The sequence below is a fragment of the Melanostigma gelatinosum genome, assembly GCF_949748355.1.
Source record: "Melanostigma gelatinosum genome assembly, chromosome: 7".
NCBI classification, from domain to species: Eukaryota; Metazoa; Chordata; class Actinopteri; order Perciformes; family Zoarcidae; genus Melanostigma; species Melanostigma gelatinosum.
This window is the reverse complement of record NC_136640.1, coordinates 15,557,218-15,581,638: the sequence shown is the minus strand read 5'-3', so window position 1 is coordinate 15,581,638 and position 24,421 is coordinate 15,557,218. Positions and strand designations below refer to the sequence as shown.

Below are 24,421 nucleotides of genomic sequence, written 5' to 3'. Positions count from 1 at the left end.
GAACAGCACCTCTGGGGCTTTGGGATTTAACTCTGGGCGACTGCTGCTGACATGGGCTTGATTTTTCATGTACTATATGTACTATAGGGCTTCAGAATGAAGTGCCTTCTGTAAGACAAGTCAATTTGATAAATCTGTCAAATCATTCATCTGGATTTTTATGGGATCTTTCAGCCTAATTAATATGTAAATGTGTCTTAATCCTATAGGATAAGCGGTTTGGAGAATGGAATGTGTCTTAATCCACTTGAGAGTCAATGCTATTTGGAGAAAGGAAAGTCATTTTTTCAAATTCACCGACTAGCTACATTGTCCATATCTGGCTTTGACAGCAAAACACACATCGTTTTATGTGGCTTTTGTTGGCAAAAAGGGTTTGATATATGTGTATCGTACTTTATTACTGGCATTATATCATTGGTTTCACTTGTGATATAAGCTTTTGGCCGATTAATGTTACTATATGCTCGCTTGAGATGAACTGTGTCTCGACTTGAAGGTGGACGAGAGCAGGCGGCAGCAGCAGGGGGCGTTGAAAAGTCGGTGAAGTCGGACAGTTTTCAGCTGCCTTCAAAGAATAAACAGGAAGACATAGAAACAGATCTAACAGTTGCATCCTGTTAGATCCGACCTGTAGGCTGCTTGTAGTTTGCAGACCTCGTTTGGATTTATTCATGTGTGTTCGTAAATATATATTTATGTGGAAATGTGCGTGTATCTGCATTGTATGCCATCCTTTGTTGTTTTTATGTCTGCCTGTGAAACGCTCTGCTGCTCGTTTTGAAATATGTTCTGTAAATAAGCTTTATTATTATCAATCACACAAGCTGTGGTTTTAGATTAAACCTTCATTGCACAACATGACACTAAAAGCCAACAATCTAGTGTTGAGTATTGTAATTCGACAGAAAAATAGGATTTTGTATAAAACGTGGTGTTTGTATTCAAATCTGAGAGCCAATCAGCTCTTTGATCGTCTCCCATCGTTTCCCGGGTCCTGCAGTCAGTGGAGAGCAACCTGGCTCTAAACGCTGCGGCCGCCTTGATCTTGTGATGTAATGACAGCAGGTATAGGCAGCAGCCGTTTAGCTCCCAGCAGAAAGGGTCATGAGCAGTTTGGTGCTAATGACTCTGGGCTGCATTATGCTGTTTAGTCTGCTGTACATTCAACCAGGCATTCCAGCTGTGCTAATAATCCCAGTGAAGCGCAGTAGATCCACCGGTTTCTATGCCAACACACAATCATAGAGCTTTGTTCTGTTTCTCTTTTTTCTTGTCATCCCTGTTGAGATTCTTCTTCATTGTCATTGTCATTAAGAAGATGTCTCTATACCCGGGATCAATTATTACGTGTTGTATTATGTGTGTATGTGTATAAAACCGCACAACTAACAACAAATAAGATGTAACCGGACTGAATGGTGTGAAATGTTGACATTGCAGTTTTTGGTGTGGTAATTTGGGAGCAGTGTTGATTGTGCAGCAGGAAGGAAGGACCTGCAGTATCTAATTAAGGGATACATGATCGAAATAGTTAGCTCAACGTTAATGGATAAACAATTCAATTGTTAGCTGAAAGTAAATGTAACCCTACCCAAACCCTCACAACTAATCACAAAACACTCCATGAAACTTGCTCTAATCAACACTCAGCAACAAAAGCCTAATCATCAATGAATTGATGACTGACAACAACCTTCATATCCTCTGTCTCACTGAAACACCATGCGCTCAACCAAACCACCCCTCCTGGATATCATTACCTGGATAAACCACGTCCCGATGCAGCGGTGGTCAAACTGCCGCTCTTTACCGCCAACACATAAAAACCCCACCTGACTACCATCCAAACTCCATCCTAATTTGAACACCTGACATTCGAACTCTATGGTCCCAGATTCGGAAGACACAACTGACGGATCCTTTGCGGCCCACCATATCCCAAGATGCATTGCGTGCCGATGAAGATTTTATTTTAATCAACATGGCGGCGTGGCGAAACGGCAGCTGGAGAAGAGGCATCATTCACTTTTAAATGTAAGTATTGGGAACTTATAACATCACTTTTGTTAAAATCATGCTTTTTATTATGTCTTCAATGGTCCGGTATTCGATCCCTTCCTTTTCATCCTCTACATGCTCCCGCTTGGTAACATATGCCACCATGGTCTCCATTTCTTCTGCTATGCTGACAACAGCCAGCTGTACATCTCCACCAAACCATCACATCGCCCGCACCACGCACTCCACCATCACCAACTGCCTCACAGCTATAAAAACATGGACGCAAGCCAACTTTCTCAAACTCAACTACAAATCTGAAATCCTCATCATCGGCCTCAAATCACAAAACAAATCCGCAACTTCTCCCTCTGCATCGATGGCCCCACTGTTCCTGCTTCCACACATATCCGGAACCTCGGTATGACTTTTAATCAAACCCTCTCCTTTGAACGGCACGTCAATCAAATCACACAAAAAAAACTTTATTTCATCTAAAAAACATCGGCCTTCTACGCCCCTCCCTCTCCACCTTAGCCGCTGAAATACTCATCCAGGCCTTCATCACCTCTTGACTGGACTACATCCACCAACACCATCAACAAACTACTATATATCCAAAACTCAGTTGCTGGTCTGCTCACCTATTTAAATCTGCTTTCAACCAGTGATGCTAGTTCTATTTTTACTGTTCTAATGTCATCTCTCTGCCTTGTTTATATTGTTATTGTTATTGGTTTCTGGTTCATGTAAAGTGCTTTCAAATACCTTTTTAAAGCGCGATACAAAAATATATATGTTATTATTATTGTTAATAATAACAATAATTAATCCAAACGATCACATGTGGAACATGACTGCACTGCTGAAGGTGTATTTGTTCATTTGATTGTATATGTGCTGAGGGGTACATCAGACAGAGAAGATGCCCTATATATGTTGAATTAGATAGACCACTAGAAGCAGATAAAAAGGTAGAAGTGGGTCAACATCATCCTTTCAAGGGTTGAAGTGGCCAAAAAATGCAAAGAACGAGTTAGTTAGACTAATACAAATTGGAGGACTAAAACAATGTTTCTCTTCCACACATACAGTGACAAGAAAGGCACACTCAGGCCCATCCAGCCAACTTGACATCCACGATACCCTGCCAAATGTATTACCATTAAACCTCTGTGAGGTACCATGTGACTCCTGATTTATTACAATCACCTGCGTCTGTGGGTTTGGTAGAATGCAAAATTGCCTGTGCGTGCATTGGCTGATAACATGTGAAGCATGTGTCGAACAATTAAGTATTTACGGGTTGTCTGTTGGGGAAAAGACAGAGAATGATGAAAGTCATACTGTGTGCTATTTACATACACTTATGGTATACTTCAAATGAACAGAAGCACAGAATACAACATGAATTTGTGCAGGTCTGTTTGCTATCTTTAGCAAACACGTGCTATTAATTCACCACAAAACGATGATTTTAATGGCAACGTATCAATTCAATGTCACTCATTTGTGAAATAATCATAATTAGGGTGAGAAAGTATTTCAAAGCATTATGATACAATTGTCTTTGACAGTTAGTAGCAAATATAGGATTCCCTTTTTCTGGAAAACATACATGAACGTGATTTACAAGTGGGTCCTACATGAATGTAAGTGTAACAAAAAAAGAGGCAGGAAACCAGTTGAGTGCACATGTTTCATCCCTGGAAGGCATAAAGAATTGATGACCTGTGGCGATATATTTGGAATATCATTTCCTGTAATAATTTGCTATGGGAGGGGAAAGAGACGGAAATTTGAAGTAGTACGATTCTACTTTATAAATGCTGTCATGCTAAATTAAGTTGACTGACTTTGGGCGGCTGTACGGGCAGAGGCTTGCAAACACACGTTTCCGCATCCATGATTACAGTCCATTATTCTGCTCCTGCATGTCAAATATCATACACATGTATATGTGTGGTCATTTGAATTTTACCCCTGCCTGTTCACTTATATGGTCGAAGCATGAGAAAATCTACATTTTGTTTCATTAAGCCTTGTTCTTGCTTAGCCAATGGGGGTCACTTAACAGGGTCTGATTCAATTATTCTTCCAGTCACAACAGGAGGAAAACATTTTCATGGTGAATGGTTTGCCTAAATAGATTACCATCTCAAATAATTCAATTTCCATTAATTTGATTGATTTCATACCAAGGGGGGAAAGAAATCTTAATTTAAAACCATTGCATTTCTAATCAAACATTAACTGAGGAAGAGGCCTGGGTGAAAATATTTCATTACCACTTTCTCCACTAATTCAAACAGAAAATGCTGATGGCTGCCTTTTTAAATGGCACCACCAGTTTTCAGCGTGCGACTAGCTCATATGAAAAATCCTCAAAATAAACGACTTAACCGTTTGCAAGCTGCATGATCATTCCTCGCATGATACACAGATTGAGCACACACAAACACCCAAATATACAGATCTATGCTTGGCCGTTACTACAGAGGATTCAAATGAAGCAGTTCAGTCATCTGATCCATTCCCATCCATTATTCATCCTGCTCGGGGAGACGGAGACGCTGGGCTTCTCTTCTCAGAGAGACCCAGGAACCCCATCTATTCTCATGAGCAAAGGCAATGCAATGCAGACGGGGACTGAGTCAACGGAGAGTGAAAACAAAAGTTGAGAGTCGTGTGAAATATCCTGAGTGCACAAGAACTGAGATGAACCATCAGGCGTATACTGAATCGAATTATTACAAATCCCACAAAAATACAAAATGTGGAAATATAACTTATTGAGCACATCTTCACCATGGTGCAGACTGATGCCAATGCTGTCGGAAAGTAAAGCAGGCTGGCCGGAGCTGTGCGGGGAAAACACCTTGTGGAGACATTGTGTGAGTGGCAGGCAGAACTGGCAAGCTGCCACAGATAATAACATCTGAAATAAATTTGATGTGTGGAATTCAATCTGTAGTGATAGGGACGGCTGCAGCATTAGAGTGAAGCTCTAAATGCTATCTACTCATCCATGGAATGAGGACTGACACGCAGTCTCAGAGAATAGATTGTGCAATTAGCAGCCTTTGTGCTGTTTTGACACAATGAAAAAGGGAAATGAGATTCAACGTTGCCATGCACGGTTTTCTGTAACCCCTGTGATTCCCAGAAGATATTTCAAATGTACTGTTTCAGGTGAGAATGAGTTCGGGAGGGTTGAAACATTACAAAATATAATAAAGCGCACACAGAGAGAGTGGCGGAGAGAGTTGAATCGGTCACAGTTATTAATAATCTACAGTATTTCATTTCCATTCAAGCAGTCGGATTTTAAAATGTGAAATTCTAGCTACAAGATGTAATGCACCATTCAAAGCAAGGCGAGTGTCTTTGAGTCGGCATAAATAGCTCGAGAACCGGAGCTTCACGAAACTTTAGTTATCATTCTCTTAATAAACCCTCATTCTACCAACACATTCATGACATAATAGGACTACTGACTGAGAATGAACAAACAACCATCACAGCAAAATGTTAACTTAGTTCTTTTCAAAACAGTATCAGTTATGTAATGAATGTTGTGCAATTATTATTGCTATTTTGATTGTGATTTTACGAAAGTTACAGTTCATTTGCATGTTGTGTAAAATGAAAATAGACAGAGCACATGAGGGAATCGGTGTCTGCTGCATTTGTGTCTCCTTGAAAATGACCGACAGAGTGCCCCTACCCCACTGACAGCATGACACTTTAAAGTAGACACCACGGCAAACGTGAACTCCACACATATTTCCATCTATTAAAACTGCATAGGCAGAATTGCCTTTGACCGGTGTCCCCCCCCCCGCCGGACCCCAATACATATTATACATATTGGTATTTTTCAAAAAGCACTAAACAAAAGATAGGAAGTTATTAGGAACACACTGATTGACAAAGTCGTGGACAATTGGAACGATAGAATGAAGCACATGATATGATTAAAAGTATAGCTGTGGGGTCTGCGGGGAGCCCAGTTAGGAATATGGTGAAACAGGTTTCAATGAGGTAGAGCACCAACATTACTGTCCTTTCAGAAAACACATGTTGTTTTTTGTCACTGAATACTCAATATGTTGTCGTTTGATTTCAATTTTGGTTCTAACAAAGTAGCATCAATGTGTGTTCTTCCACACAAAAGTGTCATATAGACACATCCTCTCTTTGTCTGCAGCCTTTAAAGAGATTAGAATGCACACTCCCTTCAACAAACAGAAGCTCACGCTGCTATTGAGCTGACTGGCCTATACTGTGTAATAAACATGAACTAAAAGTTGTTTTATCTCATTTGTGCTTCAGCTATAAAAACCAAAGCGCAGCCAGATGAGTATATGTTGGTCTCACCCACATGAACTAACAGACTATAACCATAAAATAAAATGACTATAATATTCCTATAAAGTGTTTGTGGTTCTCGGTGGTGAGTTTATGGCTACCTCACCGCGCTCCATTGTGTTTTACACTTCCCATGGTATCACTGTAATACCCCTTCAATATTCCTATTGGGAATTACATTGTGACTTTTTTTTTAGTGGCAATCTATAAGGACGGCATCACAGTTTTGACATTATTTAAGATATGACTGTAATATTCCTACGTTATTTTATAGGCATAGATGTCATCGCAGCATAATGCAGCCCAGTATGATAGCAGGCTCCCTGCTTGAGCCCTCCCTCCGCCTCTCATGTGTCTACATTTTCATCCCATGGCCGTCTCTAGGTGATTTAGCGCCGCCAGTCTCAAGCAGGTGTCCAACATGGCGATCACGGGGAGCGGATCTCTCGCTATTTATCTCTCAGTTTTCGTGATTTCAGCGGCGTTTCTTCAGAAAGGTAAGTTTTTGGTTTCTCGCGCGTTTGTGTGTGTGTGTGTGTGTGTGTGTCCGTGATGCATAATCACCCGCTTCACGCAGCTAAAGCAAGAGGAGCACCGGGGAGAAGTTGTGGTGCGTTTGCGCGCTAGATGCGCACAAGCTTCCACCACGAATCTCAGCATCACTTTCTATTGACTGCGATGCCGCTGTCGACTCCAACACATCCACGCTGTTTCTCGTGACTGTTGGGCTACTTATCTCGTAATTTGAGCGCTGATTTGAAGGGTGTTGTCCTGTGTTGTAGCTACAGAGGAGTGCTATAAAAAGTAGTGTTAGTGCCGCACAATTGCATCGGCGGAGAGAAAGTATCAGCGGCGACGATCGGGTGAAATGGTCGTACAGTATTCAGACCCACAGGGCAAGTTTAAGGCAATGTATAGTGGAACGTGGCTCTTTTATCATGAAATACGGCCGACTCTCCGTTCACGAGAGAACACGGCTCCATCGCACTTGTACCGTTTTGTTCGTACCGCATAAACCCCCACAGTCCCAACTCATCCACGGTCTACAAATCTCCCAACTCTGCGCTCCAGGTGCGCTTTGGAGGAAAAAACACGCATTGCAGCTCTATTCTCGCAGTGTCCTCTGGCCGCACAACGGCAGCCTCGGTGCCAGTGCCAGTGCCAGTGTGTGTTCCAGTCCGCAGTCTTCACTTCTCCTCCTGTCATTGAGGCTGGAGATGTAAATCTGCCATGTCGCTTGTTGGGGCTTTGTCCCCCCCTCCCCCCCTTTTTTTTACAGTGTGAAACTGCATGAACTAGGGGTGCCTAACTGTGCAAACCATTGGAGCCCCACAGTCCGATCGTTGCCCCCGTTATTCCACCGCGGGTGCATCAGAGTCTCGTGCGTCAGTGTTTTTTTTATTTTGTTCCTGGAAAACGTATGACAATACTGACGCATGTAAAGTGGTTAAAATGTCAGCTTGCAGCCGCTTTAAATGCCTCCCAGCGGTGGGATGGACATGTTGTGTTGTCAACCCCCGAGTTGTTAAAATGGCAAGCAACAGTTGCGATGACAGCTTTACACTTGGAAGTCTACTTGAGCGACTTCTTATTTATTTCACTTCTGTTTCTGATCGTGCCATTAGTGGCTACACATATCTGCATCACACATCAACAGGTCTGCAAAAACTCAACAAAGCCTCTTTGTGTGCCTGCGTGTGTGTGGTGTGAGATTAGAAACCTGCTCCCAAATTGAGGTTAGGCTACTAAATAAAGGACTTTTTTATTTTTTTACAGTGGGATTTTTTATTTTCTATTTTCACAGATGCAATGCTTTCATTTTACAATTGGTGGATTTATTATGGTCAGTGTTGAATGACATTTACAGCATTGTCTAGAGTATCCTTGTCACATTAAGTCGGTTAACCTCTCAGTCAAACAAAATAATGCATCGTGAATGAACAGCAACCTCGAGCTCAATACACGAGGCTTGCAGCAGCAGGAAACTGATGCAGCCTCTTAGTTCAGGTGAAGTCCCCATGCAAGCCAGAGAAAGTCTGATCTGACATCAGGCATTTTATTTGTTTGATTGTCTCTGTGCCAGCTGCTGGGAGCAGGAAAAAAAGCCCCAAGCTCTTGCTTTTTGAAGTGCTCACGGTCTGCTTTTTGACAGCCTTCCAATTTGTCTTTGTTAATAATCCACAATCAGTGGATTTGAACTTTGTCTCCATATCTGGCGAGAGGTGAACACAGCCCCACTTACTGGATGCTGCCTGTCACAATAGGTGTTCAGTTTGTTGTAAAGAAACCAAGGAAATAGGGTGTGTTAAAGAAAGAAGCTGACCCTGACCATCATAAGAGAACGTTGTTCCTACAGTACACACAGGGAACGATAGAGCTAAAGAGCTGCCTGGGCTGGGCACCCTGGTATGAATTGCTGACACTTTGCATTTTAACAAATAATCAGTTTCTCTCCCCGCGTCTCCTGGGGCTCGGCCTGCAGTAGCATATCAGATGGACTAATTACAGAAGGTTGCATAATCCCACTTATTGCCGGCTTCAAGTCATTCGTCAGAGCTGAGTGATGGTGAAGTGGATCAATACGAGCTGTCATGAAGCCTCAAGGCACCGCTGAAGGACGGGATCACAGAGAAACAAAAGGAAACATACAGTTGTTACGGTGCTCTTGGTCTGCCAGTTGGCACGTGACAGGGTGGGTAATTGAAGATGTCCGTCTCTTGCTACTTATGGTGGGGTTCGGCTTTGAAAAGCGGAAATCGGCCAGCAGTGTGCTGCTCTGCCCTCAGTTTGTGTTTGCTTACAGCGAGCGTGTTCTGGTGTTTTGTTTTTTATTTCCCCAGTTGTCATACGAGTGTTGATCTCCCTGCGTTTTTCACATGCACTTGTCAGTGGTGCATAGTGTGGCCCCCAGTACCGGAAGAACATTCTCACCTATATATTCATGCTTCTGTTGAGTCCTGAATATAAGACAATCTAGGGCCAGTGGTAGTACAAGGGCTCAGATCCTTGATTTAAGTAAAATTATAATTACAGCAGTGTTAAATACTCCATTCAAGTCCTGCATTCAAGATTTTACAAAAAAACCAGCAAAATACACTTAAAGTACCATTACGCAGAAACATTTCACAGTGTTATAAAGTATTATATCTTACTGTATTATGTTTTACTGATGCCTTAACAGTATGTGTAAGCAGCATTTTAATGTTATAGGTGTTGAAGTTTGGGCTAAGTTAAATTAAATGAAATGCATCAGAATGCAATATTCTGTGATCAGGCCCTCATTTGTTTTGTGTTTAAAATTATGATCTCAATAATTTATTCTGCAATGTAACTGCAGTCGTCAAATAATGTAATGAAGTAAATACACACCAGCTATTTGCCTCTCAAATGTAATGAAGTAAAACAATATATATTCAAGTGCAAGTAGTGTGCTTGAATGTGATTCATTGATTGATCACTTGATCGAAATATAATCAAAAAATAATGTTCAGAAAAACTCCCCAAAGCCGAGGTGACGCCAACAAATCGCTTGTTTTAATCAAGTAATACCTACTACCGAGTCAGAACCACACGCAGAGCCTCAGTGCTATCTCTGTAGCAAACTGGAGTGGCCTTCTCTCCATTATCTATAAAATAGCACTTACAGTACAGTGCCATGTTTCAGTGTAGATTTAATACCGCACTTAATGGCCCATTGATATGTGCCCTCTTGTGAAGTATTTCATCGCCGGTACGTTCGAGATCACCACCGTACATAATTTGTAACAATAATAAACTCTGCTATTTAAAGAAATTGAATTTAGTGCTCATTAAATTTGCATTAAACTCTGCTTAATAAGCTTCACTCTAATTGCTTGATAATGCATGGCACTACTTTATGCGGTGGCAGCTAATCTTACTGTTGGAAAGGGAGGGGATGGGAGAGAATTGGCAGCTAATGCATGTCAGGAACTAAGCCACTGGTATCACATGTCACAAAGTAAGTCATGTTGGTTAAAGTGCATCACACCTTCAGGATGTTTACTTGCTGTATCTGCTTTGACCGTCTCTGCTGTGTATGTGTGAAGTTGTCGTCTGCAAATGGGGTGTTTTGTAAACCATTACCACCTTGCCTGAGCATGGCAAGAGTGGGAATGTGCGTCCACGATCGAACTTCACGCTCTCCTTTGAGAACGCTTTTTTAAAAAATGGATTTGGGCGCAGAAGGTCCTTGCAGCTCCAAGTGAATAGGCAGATTTCCCTTTGGTATTTGTTCTTCCCAAGTCAGAGGTTGGGGCAAGTCAGTCAGTTTATAGAGAAACAACTTGGTTACAGAGGTCCATGTTAGCGGATAAAAAAATAAATAAAAATTCTTTCTATCTTTGATTCTTTTCAGTATCTGAAAGAGTCCAATCTCCAATCTCAAAAACATCACCTTGGGTGCTGAGTACGAGTTTTTTTTTCTTCACTTACTTAATAGTGGGACCTTCAAGTAAAAACTGTATGAGGTTGTTCTGTCAAGGTTGCAGGAGTGGTGCTGTATACCTGCTATCACTTTGAGTCATGTAGTCTGTAGAAACTTGGGACATTTATATCTCAGGGATTTGTACTGCGGTGTCAAACTGAATGACAAACTGAGGACGATGAAAAATGTCTCTGTCTGTCTGTCTGTGTCGAAATGTAGTAAACAGTCAATTAGGAGAAACAGACAGATGACAGGTCCTTTCATGATTGTGGGGACAGAAGCTTCCATTCATGACTGTGCTGTGGTAATGAGGAGGAGAGCTGATGTCTCTGCTTATGAATATGACATTGTTTTCTCTGTTCCCTGGATCTGAGAGACCTCACTCTATTGGCTGCAATGCTCAGACGGTCCACAATGGGGAAAAAAAAAGGAAATGTAATGTTTTTGTTTTGAAAGGGGCACAGAGTGCACATTAGTGTGGATGATGGAGCAATTACAAGCCACCATTAAGGCTGTGGAGCAGCCAAAGCACAGTATGTTCTTTAGGCATATATCCTCTGTAAACCTGCAATGTAATTCATATATAATTTGTAATAAACAAGAATCCAGTACAGTAATATGACGATTCTTAAAAAGTGGACGATTCATCTGTCTCACGGCAGATGCCAGTAATTGAGTTTTTATGAAGGCTGGATGAGATTCAAACTTTGATACCTTTAAACCTTCCCTAAATTTAACTCCAGTGTGCTGTGTTGCCAAATCATTTTTAAATAAAGTTGTTCAGGGACTGCAGGGAGAATCCATCTGCTGTTAAATGCTGAATTTACTCAATGCAGTCAGTGCTGGATTGACTCATTGCCATATTATGATTTAACTGAGAAATCCTAAAAAATGCCAACAGGATAAACTGTCATGACGGTGGCGATTCTTTGACTTCTCCTCTAGCGCCACCATGCGGTTATAACGTTTGGTCTTTAGTGACATGTTATCGGATGGACTGCAAGGAAATTTGGTCCCCATGTTCGTGGTCCCATCAGGATGAATTGAAATAACTTTGGTGATCCCTTGATTTTACTCAATTTTAATACTTTGGTTTCTGACCAAATATATACTGTGTGTATAAAGACAAGTCTCATCAACCTCAGCTGTACTTTACTTTAGTTAAGTGCTAATTAGCAAATATTAGCATGCTGACAAGCTAAACTAACTTTGCAGCAAAACATCGGCATGTCATTTGATGCAAATTTGAACATTTTTTCTTTTTTGAATAGCTTCACATACAATATTTTTCGTTTACTGCTTCACTAAAGTATTTCATTTTTTTGCCGTTACATAATTTGTTCACTCATCAATGTGTCAGATGATATCTGAGACGCCAATGATCTGATTCTCACAAACATTTGATAATATATTTCATCAGAGTCTTTGTTTGGGCCTAAAGTGGAACAACAATTACAACCTAAAAATAGGCAAAGCACATTTCTTACTCTGGTCCAGACAGTGATTTAATCTTTAACTTAGTATTGCCTTGTTTCTTTAACATATTATGGACCACCCGAAACAGATCGTATTTTTAAGAAACTATCCTGTGTTTCGATCAATCACAACAAAAGAGAAATTCAACAGAAAGAGAGCCCCGAGAGTGGCTGAGTCTCCGACCAGAAGTCACAGCATTGAGACTAAATAACTGCTGATCAATGTGCAGGAGAAAGGACTCTTTTCCGAGAGAGAAGACTGAATTTCTAATCAATGCAGTTATTGAGCTCCCACTAATCCACTGCTTGAATTGGAATGAAACATGGACATTTACAGAGATTGAGTTTGGGAGTTGGTCGGCCCACGCCCCCTTTTGGACCCGTCCCATACGATGTCCCCTGTGGATTGATGGTGGCCCATTGACTTTTATTCGGAATCTGAAGGCGAGAGCTTTTCTCTATCTGACAGAGCTCAGTTGCTGCACCTTGCCTCTCAGACAACAGCAGAGGAGCAGCACCTTTCTGTCTCCTCTCTGGGCTTGTTTGGGCAGATCTGAGCCTGATACAATAACCACTGTGTACCCAGAGTCCTCTGTAAGCAGCGGCAAGCAGGTGGAAGCAATGCAACGTCGCTGGAGAAAATCAAAAGTACCATGTACAAGTCAGTGCCAACACAACACTAATCAATAAAACTTGCATTAAAACAATGTGCTGCTGATGCCACGCTTTACTCTGAGATTGGAGTATTAATGTAAGAAATGAAATGCTTATATACAATGAGATACCGGGACAGGTACCCTGCTTTCTAAACAGCATCCTGTGGAATCAGCCCCTCCCTTTCTTGTTGAAGTGCCGTTTTCAAATAAATTTATGCAGACTGAATGAAATATTATTCCCTTACACAGCAGGATGTAGCTAGACTTGGGGACAACATTAGAACAGCCCGGTCCTTCCAACTTTCTGTGTTTCTTTTCAGCAGTGCCTCTGTTGCACCCTTATGCTCCTCTAATTATATTTGAACAATACACTCAGGGATGCCAGCAGGAAAGAACAAACAATTCTTCAAGAAACAACCTTAAAAACACTAAAGGAAAAATTGTAAAAAAAAGAAAGAAATTAAAGCAATAGCCTTGAAATGTATTGTACCTTCCATAAAATGTTCTTTTTTTTAAATTAAATGCTACTTCATCGAGCAGTTTGAATACTTAAATGTCACAAAAATGTCCAACCAGCAGTCCAAAACCCAAAGATATGAAACAACCCGAAGAGATTTACATAATATAACCCACAAAAACAAAACAAACAGCTGCAAATCATCACAGTTGAGAAGCTGTAACCGGAGAATATTTATTGTTTGACGACTCGATTAATCAACTCATCATTTCAGCACGACCACTCATGATGTTTGTGTGCTGACTTGAAATGAACTTTTTAGAAAAAATGTCAGTCAATGCAGGACTTTTAATTTCTTTTCAAGGTGCATCCTAAGAACATTTCGACGCTGATGTTTACAAGAAGAGAGCTGTTGTCTGACGGGCTGGTGCTGCCTGCCTTGGGGGCATCATGCTCTTGAGCTATCAGCGTGACGATAGACCCATCTTAATTGCTCTCCGATACAGCACTATAATCTATCATTGTCATGCTGATCAAGACTGCAAACCAAGCACGAAGACTCATTCACCCAAACCAGAAGCCCATCGATTATTTCTCATACTTGAATCATTGCACTGCAAAGAGACATGGGAGCCAATAGAGCTAATGGAACAAGGAAACTCAAAGTCACATTGTTTACATCTGAGATGACAGGTAAATGTATTTGAAAGGAAATATGGGCTTGATCCACTGGCTCCCGAATAGCAGTCTGTCTGTAGCTAACAAGGGAAGTAAAGCTGCCAAACGATCAACTGGCCTGCGGTTCAGATGTGGAGCTCACTGCACAGCAGCGTCTCTATCTCTAAATCAAATCTTTGTCCTATACTTAGCATAACATTTTGATTGAACTCGTCACATGTATTGATAAAAGGCACCTCCAGAGCACACAGACCCACACGTTCGCTATGTTGTCGTCTTCTTGTTGCCATCAAAGCTGACGTTTTGGCTTTTGTAGGCGGCTGTATGTGCGATTGCCCGCATATTGGAGATAATAACATTATTGTTTTATCCCAGTTCCCTACGACGACTAACTGTGCTATAATGTTTATTATATTTTCAGTTTGTATACAAGAAATGAACATACATAACGGTTTTATACTAACAGGAAATGATAAAATGATTCAATGATGCCACTTTGTCTTTCTAAAAATGTAATTAACAATTTAGTTTATCAGCCTTTTCACAAGGTTTTATTATCGTTAGAGAATTACATTATGTGAGAATAGAGTCCATCAACCATCAAAAATGTCTGTTTTTAATGTGAATATTGACTGTTTTAAATACACTTTTTCCAGTTGGAAAACACCACAAGACCTGATTTAAGTTAGTATATATTTTTGACTTCCATATATCTTGATGTAAAACATGTTGTACCTGCAGAATTGTGTGTCTTTGGTACAATTTTAACATTTAATTAATTCGGTTTAGGTCCATATTTTTGTGTATGAGGTACAATACATATTTATATGCCCGATTAGAGGAGCTTGAGTTATAGATGTCGAATCGGCATTTTTGAAACATGGTTTAAAATAATGAGGCCGTTTAAATCCTTGACACTGTAGCAGCTCCAATGCTGCATCCAGAAAAGATTGAAATAGCCAAACAATAACAAAGAAGAAGTCGTAGCACTGCAGTTGTCTCTCCATCGGCAGATCCCAGCAGCCTTGTGTGTCATTAGGCCTGTAGTGCAGTGCAAAGAGGCAGGTGACACATACTGTAAGAAAAGAGGACACACACCAGTAACCAGCAGCAGAATGTAGTGAGTCAGTCAGTCCCCCTGTGTTCCCGTTGTAGCAAGTGTTTAAGAACAGAGGATAGACAGGAGAGCAGTGTTGCCATTTTACACTGTACACATCTACAGTACATTTACTCAAGTACTGCACTTAAGTACAATTATGACATACGTGTAGTTGAGTGTTTTTATTCTCTGCCACTTCATACTTCTACTCTGCTGCATTTCAGAGGGGAGATGTTGTACTTTTTACCCCGCTACATTTATTGGACAGCTGCAGTTACTACTTAGTTACACAAAGAAACATATGGTATGTTTTTGTGACATGATGCAGTCGGTGATTCAAACAGTTGCAACCGAAGGCTCAAAACATTTAAAGAAAATCAATTCCAAACGTTGTATTTTCTCTTAAAACCATTTTGTATTAATTTCACGAATATCTTTGTACATACGTTTTGTTTTTGCTCCCGCTTGGCTGGAATTGCTGTATATTTTATTTATCTCTCCTGTTTTCCCAATGGGGTCTAACAGGGGTGTTGAGTCTCCTGTAATGAGCTGTGGGCTATAATGGAGTCAACAGTGCAATGTTTTTATTTATTTATCATTATGTGCTGATGTTTGTTTCCTCTTGCTTCCTTGTCTTTGCAGCACTTCATAACTTTCTTATTAAACGTCTTGTACAACTTATATTGTACAAACTAGTCGTACTGCTGAACGGAGCCTACTTCTTACAGTTGGATGTGGCAGACCTTCATTAATGCTATTCATTTGTCAAGATAAGCCGATTCCACTTGTCAGATTTCCACTCAAAGTTAATTCTTTCATCTGTCCCTTATTCTTTGTTCCACCAGCGTCAGGAAGAAAAAAAAGCAGAGCAGTTATATTTGCATGTATAAATATACTCAAAAGTGTACTCTTTTTGATGCTGCTTTGTGAGTCTGCTCTGAAGTTAGTTTTTTTGTTAACTTAAAATGTTAACATATTATCTTCCTTTTTTATTGATTTAAAATATATTTACATGGTGCAGTGTGTAGGCTTTAGGATAAGGTTGCAGATTTCAACCAACTGAGACTTCTCCAGTATGCCCAGTGTGTATGAGAACTGAGCTGGCCGATGCAAAAACACCTGAAAACGTGAATGGCCCTATCGAAAGGCAGTGTTTGGTTTGAAGGTTTACTGTAGAAACATAGAAACATGGTGGCTGGCTGTGTGAAACGGACCCGTTCTACAGCAGCATTTCATGACAAACTCCTAAGAATATAGTCAATAAGAGAGCTCACTGACGGAATAACAAAGTGGCCCCTCCTTACACTCGGGTACACTCGTAGCAGGTGTAGTGACAGCTCTTGTGCAAGACGGACCTTTGTCATCATGGACGGCGTTGCGGCTTATAAGACAAAATCCATTCTTCAGTGTGCACACAAGCTAAAGGAACAAGCAACCAACAACCATTCCTCACGCTACTTTTAGTGCTCCACGCTCTTTTCTGCAATCAGGTCTCATTTGGCTTCGACAGTCCATGATGCTCTCATAAATTGAATTGGTCATTGTAACGTCTGCTCTCTAAAACTGCTTCTATTGGTTCGCTGCTATCCTCCGAGGCAGAACACATGCCAGCACTCATTAGCACAGAGCTACAGTTTCACTTCTTTCACTTCTTTTAATGTGCCTTGCTGTTTGCAGCACAATAACGATGCAGCTGCAGTTAGGGCAATGGGGAGACAGTAACTGGTGAAACAGCAGCACAGCATTGGACATCTATGCACTCGACTGAAATTTGCTCTGTCCGTCTTGTGGTATGGATTTTCTTTTCGCAAGCTTCAGTGTTCACACATAAAGAGCTCCTTCTCGTTTGAGAGCTGTCAGTCCATTTAATGGAAGTAGAGTAGTTGCATGGATCTTAAAGCTGTTTACTCGTGTGAAGTCGGAGAGCTCTAGTTTCAGGCGAGTGCATGCCACAAAGCACAACTTTGCACTCTTATTTCCTTGAGGCGCAGCAGATCATAAACAGTGTAATTATCGTCAGTTGTAAACAGGATAATTACTGGAATTGTCAGTTTATGCAGCCATAAACTAATTCCCAGTTTAGCTGCAGTGACTTTTCAACCAAATCTAACAGAATGCTCTTTATTAATACGTAAAGTAAAAAATGGAAAGAGAAACTGCAAAAGATGGACAACATTTTGTTTTTAATATTATTAAACACACTCATCTACTCCTCTACTTCCTGGGCAAGTTTCCTCTTGGGAGAAACTCATGCAAACTCCCCACACATTACCAAACCGTACGTCATGTTGGAGAGAGCTCTGCTTTTAAGAGAGGTGATGTGATTGGCCCTTATTGTTTCCAGCTTCTAACACTCTCGCTGATAATGTATGATAATAGCTCCTGTCCATAAGTCCACCCTGTTTCCTGGACCACAGGCCTGCAGTCATCGGTTTTGATTTAAATGTTGCTAAATGCATGTGCATGCAAATATCACCTTTTTCTAACTGAGCCCTGGCCAAATATACAAATCGCTCCACAGAACCGTTCCAACTAGCACGAAGCTGATTAGGATAATTTGTCTTCAGGGCATTTAAGAGCGTTATAGTGCGGAAACACCAACACAGTGGTATCCAGCTTAAACTGTGGCGTGGCTGATTCGATTTAAATGTATTTACACTTAGATTTGATGTTTTTGTGTTTATTAGCATTCACCCAATCAATGTATTCACCTCATGTGTATGCCTATTGACGTTTAAAAGGATGTATAAATATGATGCTGTTAACTTGATTTTGTAAACACGTGGATGTTACTTGCCACCTTCAATAAAACTATTAAAACAATGCTGTAAAGTGGTTCACTTTTGTCTTTTACGAACTCCCAATTACAGTAGAAATGTCTTTCATCTCATAAAAACTCATCTCAGAGAAATATATGTGCAGAAAAATGTTTCACGGCCTCATGTGGTCCTAACTCACCAAATGAAAGGTTTTGTGCTGTCAGCATCAATCAAATTTAGCTCTGTATAGGAAACCTCTGAGGAAGACAGAGCTGCTCTACTCTAAAAACCGATATCAATAAATGTAAACAGCACCGGCCTAGGGATGTCATTAAAAAGAATAGCATGTCTAGACCTCATAAAACCAAAACATATTGTTATTTCGAAGCAGCAGGAGTTATTGCCTGTGAGCACTAAGATGACATCCATCAATTTAAGGTTTTATTGGAAAATGTAGATAGGCTGCTTGGGAGATGTAAATGATTTACTTCGCATAAAGTTTTGCTTGAACAGGCAGCGAGATAGTGTAGTTAGTGAGGGCAGGGAAGTATGCATGTGACAAAGGCGGTATTGAAGCAAAAGCTGATTTCCCAAGCCTAAGAGAGCCGCGATGTGTGCATGAATAAATAGGCTGGACCTGCACAACGTGGATTATTCTGCTTCAAATATCAGTAGACTTAAGGGCTGTCAAATGGCATACATCTGTAATAGGGTTGTTGTACATGATTTCATTTTTGTCACTTGTACCCAAATGTCACATCTTCTAGGTCTGCGCTGACTGCTTCTCACTGTGTGCACAAATTGCTGTTTTATTCCCTCTGCCTTTTTATATTGTGCGTTCAGGCCAATTTAACTTAACCTCCTCACATTTAAAGCTCTTTCCATTGAATTTCTAATGATATGATGGCAAATGAAAACTTTGTCTGTAATAAAAACTGTTACGGCAGATCTCAGACAAATCACTATTAGCATCATTACCGCATGCCAGTGCAATATGACAATATGTGGTGTGTGACAGCCACCTGGATAATGAAATTAACGTGGAAGAACTATTGATAATTGCTGCATGGAAGTTTGGAAAACTCCACACCACAATTTTGGAAATGCTACGGCTTCAAAGTACAGAGCATTTGCATGCAGTTGTGTATCACTTTGACACGTTGGCCTCATCTTTCAGTAAATCTCAAATCTACATTTATTCAAATGTCTTCAGTGCGGTGAAGGTTGACACTGCATAATCCATCAAAAATGCCCCTCTCTTCCATTTGAAGAGAGGGGCTGGAACTATTTGAATCATCAGAAAGCAGCCTAGCTTGTGTCGAAGCAATAGAGAAAGTTTTAAGCCAGGGAACAAAAACAAAACATCAAAAAAAGTGATATATATATATAAATGGCATGGACGTCTTTTCTCTCATTCTGACCATGTCGTTCTCTTTTCTGCTGTGTGTTTCTTGCAAAACAATACAGTAGATAATGTATTTTCCATCAGTTGTAGACGTGTCATAAGAGGATTTAGTTCATTATAAGGAGTAAAGAGTTTATTTTTCAATGACATATATTTGATAAAGAAGTGAAAATTGGGATGGGTTTGGTTTTTTTGTGTCATTTTCACCAAAGAAATCAAAAGGAAAGTCTTAATGATTTAGTTTTAACACCCTCGTTTCTTGCCACATCTGGCATTTGAAGGGAAAGGCAGCAATGGCTTCCAACAAAGATGTTATTTCCATCGACAGTTATTTGATTTCCTCAACTTTAACACCTACATTTCACCTCCAGCTGATGTTATTTAATTTGCAATATGTTTCAAATCTTGTTCTTCCTCAAACCTTTGAGCTTTATTCTTTGTTTGCGTTCATTTCCTGTTCCTTTTTGCCTTAGCGTGAATCTACGATTGTTGTTGTGTTGTTCAAGGTTTCTTGCCGTGAAAGGAACTTTCAAATCAATAGATTTAGTCATAAAACATCTGCTCCATAGAAATATAATGATATCTTGAATGCAGCAGACCGTTAAGTTCATCATTTCCTTTGACAAACAAAGATGTACAAATCTGGACATAAAGGTAAAGCTTTCTACATTCTTACTTGTCTTTAGTTGGTCATTGCTTTCACATTGCATATATATGGATGTGTATTCAATTATAATGGTGGTTTAAATTCTCTAGTTGTCCCGCAAAGTTTAAAAAAACTGTACTTGTGTCCACCTTCATTTGTTGCGGTGGTAAAAATGTGATGAATATTGAAGAGAACAAAGACTCAATAGCTGTCTTTTCACTGACTTCAGTCAAGGTTGCAGCTCAGTTGAACGTATTATGTGACGTTTTTCATTTACACAGATCTCAGCTCTCCACTACATCCGTGTAGGAGGGGGAGCTGGGAAGCAGTACTTTCTCCCCTTTGTCCAATCTCAAGGTTGGAATGTGTGGTGAGGGACCCATGTGTAGAAAATGAATTAAGCAGCATTTCACTGTGCTTTAGTTAAGGTCAACGCTGTTCGTCGAATCGTAAAAAAATCGTCACACTTCTAATGTGCTTTATAGATCAAAATATATTGTTTTTATTTGTTCAAAAAGCAAATAACATAAGTGAAGCAATTACCAATGTTTACTATTTATTTACCATGTACAACCTTGTGTTTTCATTATCAGCCGGCATCCTTACAGGAAATCCAACTGGATTTCGTTTATTCCCTGGCCTCTAGCATTCTGTCAAGTCATGTTCACTAATTGGTTATGGGATAAGAAAACAACACTACCCTTTCACGAAAAAGTTCAGCATTTCACGAGATACACGTACTGTATATTTCGCTTTCTTGTTGAGAGTTTGATTCTGCATGCTAAGACATGAAGCTACAGCCAGAAGATGGTTAGCTTAGCACAAAGAGTGAAAACAGGGGGAAACATCTCTCGCCTGGCTCTGCCCAGCACCTCTAAAGTTCACTAATTAACATGTTATAAATAAAATGTCACGTCAAGATTTTTCTGGGGCCGGAGCCAGGCTAGCTGTTTCACACTACTTCCAGTCTTCCTGGCTCTATAGCCGTGGTAAAAGCACGAATTGTTGTTTTAACAATACGCTTTTTATACAGATTAAACAGACAAGAGATATTGTGTTAGCTGTCTTTTAGCAAAGCTACAGAAATGACAATTCACAGTAGAAACCGACTGGAAATATTACAGGAGGTAAAAAAAAAGGTACATAAAGGTAACCACACTCTTTTATGTCATCATTCTGCAGAAAGTGCAGTTTGGACATACGGTTTGTTAAACGCCTCTTTGTCAGTAACAGCAGGAAAGTTAACAAACAAAAACAGCTTTTTTTTGTGACATGTATTTCAGTCCATTGTACACAGTAAACATCACTCCTGCAGAATAAAGAGAGACTTGTTGTCTCTTTAACTTGTTGATTAGCTGCACAGGTAGATAAAGAGACATAAAGAGACAGCAAAGGGAACTTTCATGGTGACTTGGATGACACATTGAGCCCATGGCTGACGAAGTGTTGAATGACAGTTGGCAGGGCCCTCGGGGAACCAGCTGTCAGCTGAAATATATTGTAAGTGTAAGTGACATTATTAGAAAAATGCTGTCACCTCGTCCACATGCAATGTCTAAAGTTTGAAACAATATATATTCATCGTAAACAAACTATTAGTGTAATGGGTGACATGCTTCGGCCAATGATTATGCATAATTATGTTTAATAATTCCCCCGGACACACAAGCAGACAAACCAACCGCGTGTTTGTTTCTGTCTCTGGCCATCGCTCTTTGTGTTGAGTAGGTCACCTCTGAATATTCATCGCCTCTTATGTCATCAGCGCTGACGCAATTTGCGGGAAAACATCGCGCTCTTCACTCCGTGGCCGTATATATTGCCGACACGGACCGGCTCGGCCATCAGGCATCCACAATGACATAATTATGGAGTATTAAACTGTCACAATGACATATCAGTCAGGCAAGATATGCAAAAAGGCCCACTTGGTTTACCCTTACTCTTGTCAGAACGGCCTGAAAAATGTAGATTTGTTTGCCGCTGGATCACAATTACGATTGGTATTTATGGGACCCATCAAGCCTTCAAGAGGAGCTGCATTTGAAGGTGACTCTGGGATGCATCACATCAGACTGCGGACACAGTGAAACAAGGCTTTCAGACAAGCTGTCTCCTCTCACCAAACCTTTTAAATCATCATCACTCTAGCCAGCTGTATGATAGTTCACATGATATATCATCTGTTGGAGCTGCAGCATACGCACCACCAGCAGACAGTGACAATGAGTCTGGCAGCGAGCCGTCGCTCGTTTCAACAGCCGCAGTCGTGTGGTGCTTTTGTTTCCCGTTATTAAGCTATCGCTTCCATGCCGTTGTGTTTAAGCGTCACTTAAGCTGCCAGTTATGTTTTGGGGATGTTTCTTTAGGCTCTTTTTTTAATGTTCAGTTGTTCTGCTGTCCGTCCAAAATGTATTTTCGCCAAAGCTCAGCTGTCTACCTTTATACAGGCTGAGTAAATTGGCTAATGGTCACACTTAAGCTAAAGGAAAAGAAAACCCAACCTGGACCTTATTTGTGTCGCTATGGCCACCATTCCTGTTGTTGTGATAATGTTGTGCATGTTGGCCTAATTGTTGAGCAATCACACTTTTTTTTTTTAAATACTTTTTTTTGGTGGGGGTATTTTTGACAGAAGAGAGATGAAAGGAAATGAGATGAGAGATAAGAAGGATGACATGCAACAGAAGTCCTCGACTGTTCTCAAACTGGGGACATCATGATTGGATCAGTAAATTCAAGTGAACCCAAAGGATCATTTTATTAAATTTTTTTGGCATTTCAGTGGAATCATATCGTGAAGAGCTTAGTATTTAATTGTTCTACAAATTTCTGTTTAAATGAATGATTTTGAGCTTGCTGTATAAAAAAAGAAATAAAAGCAGTGTATCTTTATTATTACATTGCAGTTAAAGACACATCGAACAAGCGCTCCACAACAACATGACCAGCAGTCAAGAATGAAGACAGTGATTGTGTTGGTGATTTCAACATGGCCGTTTCGGGTGAATTTGTTTTACTTACCGGTTTAGATGAGAGGATTCAACTGGGAGGTCAGGTTGCCTTTATGATTGTGCCACAAACGTCTTTGTAATTTCAAGCTGTTTTTAGAAGATTGACATGTCTCAACATTTGAACGGCTAATTGTATATTACTGGTCAGGTCTAATGAACAAAGATATTCGAAAAAAAACACGAATTATTGGAAGTTGGAGTTCCTGTGATATTCTATATTTTTCTTACTGTCAACGAATCCCATGAGAAGATTAAAAGCAACAATGACCTGATTTTGCTAGCCCCAGACAGGTTAGGGTAAAGGGTTAAATCAGACATTGTTCAATAATACAAGGTGGTCGTTCCAAGGCCAGTCTTATACTTAGGTGGTATTCAGATTAAGCTGTTCATATGAAAATGTTTCATCTCAACACTGAGTATATTAGTAAGAATACAACCAATTAACCAAATGTGTATTTTTACCTGAGTTGTTCTGACAAAATAAATCATATTCTGCCACCTCCAAAGTATATATAAAAGGCGTTGCTGCTTCTGACACAGGAAACAGAACTGATTATCTCAGTGGTAACAATGTGCCTCAAAAGTAACAGTAAAAAACTGTAAAATTACAGATTTATTTTATTGTTAAAAAACAACACCTTGTTCCTCATCCTTGGTGTGTGAATGTAAGCAGGTTATTCTAAGCAAGCTATGACATCTACATGATAAACTGCTACCAGGACAGCAGGGTCGCCAGTCCATGTAAAAGTAGCTGCTGTGTCCAGGAGATGCCCTTGTTCTTTTCCTGTACCCCATTCCTTTGTTTTCTTCCTCACTCCTCTTTATGTGACACAGCCACTTACAGCTAGAGAGCAGGTGTGGGACTGGCCTCAGCTGGGCTTTATCCTGGCCCAGATTGTCCTTGGACCCCCATGTTTGTCTTGTAACCTCGGCTGCAGACGCTCCCTTACATCACCGGCTATTCTTAAAGATCCTCTTAACCATTGATTAATCCACTTTAGTCTGATTCAGATATGATTAAAGGCAAAGCATCAAAGCATTTTATGGGGCTAATTATACTCACTCATTGGCCATATGTTTGACAAGTATGCCCTCCTAGTATTGGAAGCGTCTCTATTAATCATAAACACATCTGACAAAAGGCCATGATGAAACGATGAAATACATATCCTGACATAGAATCAGAAAGATTAGATTATTGATGAATTACAGAGCAAGCTGTCATAAAATAGCATCGCCGTGACTTGATGTATGACTGCAGAGAATATATTTTTGGTCATCTTCTGCCGCCACCATATTTCTTCACAGACCATGTTGCTGACATCATTATCAGTCTGACCTGCTTGGGGCAGGTCCCCCCCCCCCCGTTCAAACACCCAGATGTCAACACATATAGCTTGTTATAACCCAAACAAT

The 24,421-nt window shown here is 40.4% G+C and overlaps 1 protein-coding gene across 1 annotated transcript in view; it reads left to right on the top strand.

Annotated features, from left to right (window-relative positions):
* Positions 1-6,793: 6,793 nt before the first annotated feature.
* cadm1b (cell adhesion molecule 1b) overlaps positions 6,794-24,421 on the top strand; it is a gene marked incomplete at its 5' end in the record, with an annotated part of 119,427 nt that continues 101,799 nt past the window's right edge. The window contains one exon of the mRNA XM_079272705.1: positions 6,794-6,869. Within this exon, the coding sequence (XP_079128831.1) occupies positions 6,794-6,869 (76 nt within the window). The remainder of the gene's footprint in view (positions 6,870-24,421) is intronic.